Source organism: Macrobrachium nipponense, chromosome 37 (assembly GCF_015104395.2).
Source record: "Macrobrachium nipponense isolate FS-2020 chromosome 37, ASM1510439v2, whole genome shotgun sequence".
Classification (NCBI taxonomy): Eukaryota; Metazoa; Arthropoda; class Malacostraca; order Decapoda; family Palaemonidae; genus Macrobrachium; species Macrobrachium nipponense.
In genome coordinates, this window is record NC_061097.1 from 26312813 (window position 1) to 26317295 (window position 4483).

General features: G+C 44.3%; 1 protein-coding gene across 1 annotated transcript; it reads right to left on the reverse strand.

Moving 5' to 3' along the window:
• Positions 1-209: 209 nt before the first annotated feature.
• Positions 210-2198, reverse strand: LOC135209323 (uncharacterized). The gene has a single exon (XM_064242026.1). It carries the CDS (start codon positions 2196-2198, stop codon positions 210-212), a length of 1989 nt encoding a protein of 662 aa, XP_064098096.1.
• Positions 2199-4483: the final 2285 nt, after the last annotated feature.

The window sequence follows — 4483 nt, forward strand, 5'->3', positions numbered from 1 at the left end:
TAGAAGCGGTGACTGCTTCCCTCTGCGAGCCGTGTTTTGCTAGATGATCTAGAAAATTCGTTTTCTTCTTTTTTTTTTTTTGTTTTTAGGCCCAGTTGTTCGCCATAAACAAGATGTTTTTTTACAAGTAGAATCTCCATAGAGGAACAGAGCAATACTAGAAGGTGTCTAGGGGCTTTTTTAGACTGTCCTGGCTACCCCTGTGTTTTCTATTGTAGGTCGGTCATCTTTCTTGCTGCTTCTAACAGTTTCACTAACTTGGGGACGGTTGGGCGAAGTCTTGGGTTCTCGTTCTTTGCCATGTTTATAATTTCCTCATAGTGCTGTGGGATGTGATCGGTGAAGGGCATAGAATCGTATTCCTCAATAAGACATCCCATGGAATATACGTCCCCAGAGGGCGGCTGCGCCGGCGACAACCTTCCTGTGTACTCAGGCGGGTAGATGGAATCTGAAAAATTCGGATATAGCTCTATTACCTTTCTCCTTTCCACAGCTATTCCGAAGTCGATTATCCTGGGCTTCAGCTGTTTCTTGCCCTTGCCTTCTGGGACGTGGACCATGACGTTATCCGTCTTCAAATCCACGTGGACATAACCTGCCAAGTGGATCTGGTGCAGTTCCCTCGCAATGTCCGGAAGGATTCCCAAAGCGAGGGAAGGAGAGTTCTTCGAGTCGTTTATAAACGAGAGGAACTCTTCCCCAGGGCAATACTCCATGAGGATAGCTGCTGGTTTGCTACAGGTTCCAAACAGCAGAGGAGCACCTCCTGTGCCATTGAGGGCCTGAAGAACCTTCGCTTCCTTTCTGAAAGCCGCTTTCACACTCCACAGACGTGAATTGGCCACCTTTAGGACGGCTACCTCTCCTTTGTGGACGATCTTGTAAGCGGTTCCGTAGGTCCCCGCGCCCAGCTCCTTTCCTTCCTTGAGGAGCTCGGCAACCTCGGCCTCACTCATTATTATGGCTTCTGTCTTCCGTGTGTCCTTCTCCTGATTTTGGGGCCCTTTCGCACCTTTCTTCGTTCTCTTCTTAGATTGCTTCTTCTGAGGCTCCTCTTTCTTCTTATTCTTCTCGGCCTGGTTCTTTGGAGCCTCCATTTTCTTCTGCTTCTTCTGTATTTTTTCAGCCTGCTTCTTCGGAGGCTCTTCTTTCCCTTTCCTTTTCCCCAGCTTCTTCTGTTGAGGTTTGTCGAAGGAAATGTCAGTTCTCTCTCCTTTTGCTGCTTCTGCCTTTTTCTGTGCTTTTTCCTCAACTTTTTCATTTACCTTCTTTTTCATTTTCTCCTCTTCAGCTGCTGCATTATGGCCCGGCTTAGTTCTCTCGGCGGGGACACCATACACCTTGTGGATTCTGTCCACTGCGTTGGCCTTTGCCTGCCGAGGTAGCCTTTTCGGTGCCTTTGGTGGACTGCGAGGAGGAGGAGGGCTTCGGTCCGCCTTCCGTCTTTTGTTCAGGGGTTCCGTCTTGCCTGTGGCCTCCATTTTCCCCTGATCTACAGATGCAGTCATTTCCTCGTCCTCCTCCAGCTTCCTCTTCTTTCCCTGACAGTCTTGTGGCCTTCTCTGGGAATTGTCCGCAAACCTCTTCCTCAGAGCTACCACCTTTATTATACCTCCTCGCATTGCTTTCAGGGGAGGCCTTCGGGTAGGACTAGCAGTCGCCGCTTCGTCTTCATCCTTCCTGAGTCTCATGTTGGACGGGGATGACTCCCCTGCGTCCTCCATCTTTCTCTTCATTCCCTCGGTGTTTCTCAGCACTCGAGGGAAACGATTCGCTGCTCTGTTCCTCACGTACCTCCTCTTCCATTTGCGGGGCACTGCTTTGGTCTCAGGGGCACAGAACGTAGCACGTTCCTCTTCAAAGTCCATCGGCTGTGGCCGGGGAAAGCTGCTCCTTGCCAGCAACTGGGTATAACAAGGAGTGTTTCCAGCTACAAGCCAGCCGTCTTCCTTCGTCCTAGCCCGTTTGGTGTCGGGGTCTTTCACTTCGGTCTCTTGGAACTTCCTCTTCGTTCCTCTGCCGTCCTGCATAACAGTACTACTACAGAAACCTTCTGCTCTTCGATTCAGAAGGTTCTGCCTCACGCTAAGCCCTCTCTTTGGCCGGAGAATTCGTCTAGTTTCTAGCTTTCCGTTGTGAGGCAAGTTTTGTCTAGGAGGGAACTGTCTTGCTGTTAGCGCTTCCGTCACCTCCATCTTCCTCTCGGCGCTTCTCGACGCACGAGGGAAATTATCTTTCCTTTTCCTAGGAAGGTAGTACTCTCGAATTCTCCTGAGGCCTAATCTTTTCGCTGGTCGGTAGACTGTTAGGGACCGAGGTGGGGATGATAATAAAGGATAACAAGGAGCATCGGTAGCTCCCAGCAAATCTCGACGTGATACGTTCGCTCGAGAAGACAACAAATTGTTCACAACACGTTTCATATTGTTAACTATATAGTTGTCATCGCTGTGAAGTATCGTTAGTTTTAGAAAAAGGGGGGCGGGTTCCATCCTGGGCTTCCCCGAGGAAGCTTCTCGTCGCCTGCGATCCAAGTGTCTCCAGGAATCTCTGGAAGATCCTTTCCGGACTCTGGGCGAATCCGCTGAAGACGTCTTTTACGTCTTCTTTAGTTGGTCTCGGAGCCTGGAGAATTATGGAAGATTTGGTTAAAACAATGAAGCCTGGAAACTGGAGAATTATCAAAGATTCAGTTAAAGAATTGGAGCCTGGAACTGGAACAAAAAGGCTTATCGAAGATCCAGTTGAATCCTTGAAGCCTGCAACCTGGAACCAGGAGACTTATCGAAGATCCAGTTGAATCCTTGAAGCCTACAATCTGGAACCAGAAGACTTATGGAAGATCCAGTTGATATTATTTTCGGTCCAATCATTTTATCTTTTCCAGTCTCAGTTTGTCCAAATTTTCATTCGTCTCGAACATTTTTCTTTTTTAGATTCTCTTGTGAAATGACAAAACAATGAGTACATGCATGCATACATACATACAAAATTGTATATACAATTGGTTCACGTATATACATACACACACATTTATACCAACACGACACACACACACAACCACAAACACCAAACCACACACCACACACACACACACACACACACACAAACACACACAGGACACACACACACACACACACATCACACACACATATATATATATATATATATATATATATATATATATATATATATATATATGTGTGTGTGTGTGTGTGTGTGTGTATGTATATATAGTAAGTAATAAATACTATATATAATATATATATATATATATATATATATATATATGTGTGTGTGTGTGTGTGTGTGTGTGTGTGTGTGTATATATATATTGTTACGACCATTCGCCTCTTAATACTCTTTCCTGCATTTTCACAGATGCAAGTACGAAGCGGAGCTCCAAACGGCCATAGACAATACATAATAAGACATTTAATGATGCCTTGACTTAGCTTATTTTTATAATAGAGCTCTTATCGAAATTTAAATAGCATTAAATTTAAGTATGATATACGAGTAAATATATAATAACACGGAATAAGGTAAACACTACGAAATTTTGTTATTTTACTTAAAACTAATTAAAGGTCCAATATAAAGATAAGGATTACGATGATAACAAGAATAATGAAACTAAAGCAATAACGAATGTAAATTAACGAAACTCCAGGAACATTCACATTGTACAGCATTACGACAAATGAGCAAAACAAGCAGATAAATAACAATTAAATCGATTATCAATACACTGTAGATAATACAGGAAATAACGTCAATATTAAACACAATAAAATGCAGAAAATACACACATACCCAGCAAGCGTCAACAGAACCTTAAATGCAATATAGTAATACTTACAAATTAGCAAGTACAAATAATGTAACACTTATATATAATCCAGGGTTATTAACACTGACAAATCCAAGAAATCTCAATCCCTGGTGGCGTTCCAATGGCCGAAGTAAACAATCCAAGGACTGAGGAATACAAACACCCAAACAACACGCAAGGACAACACAGACAGACACGGGAAAAATATGAACTACAAAAAATTTACAATCCACGGATGAGAGTTTTATGGGCAGTGGCTGAGTTTCAAGTAGCATTATGCGCTGTACAGGAAACTCGTTTTTTACTTGTTCATGGTTACAGAATATAAAAAGTGTGTTGTATGGGGGGGGGGGGGGGGGGGGGGGGGGGGGGGGAGGGGGGGGGGGGGATCAACATTGTCACTGAAGGTCCCGCGCTTTGAATCGAAAGGGCGGATAGGAATACGTGACGGAAATAACTTCTGATAGAAATCTCTACATTTCCAGCGTCCAGTTTTCGATAAAAGGGCCCACTACCAGCCCCCCCATTTCCCCCCCAAAAAAAAAAAAAAAAAAAAAAAAAAACACACACTTTTGGAGGCTTAGGGTGCGAGCCACGGCGTCGATAATAGGTAAACACATTCCTAATTCTCAGCGAGAGAGGAGG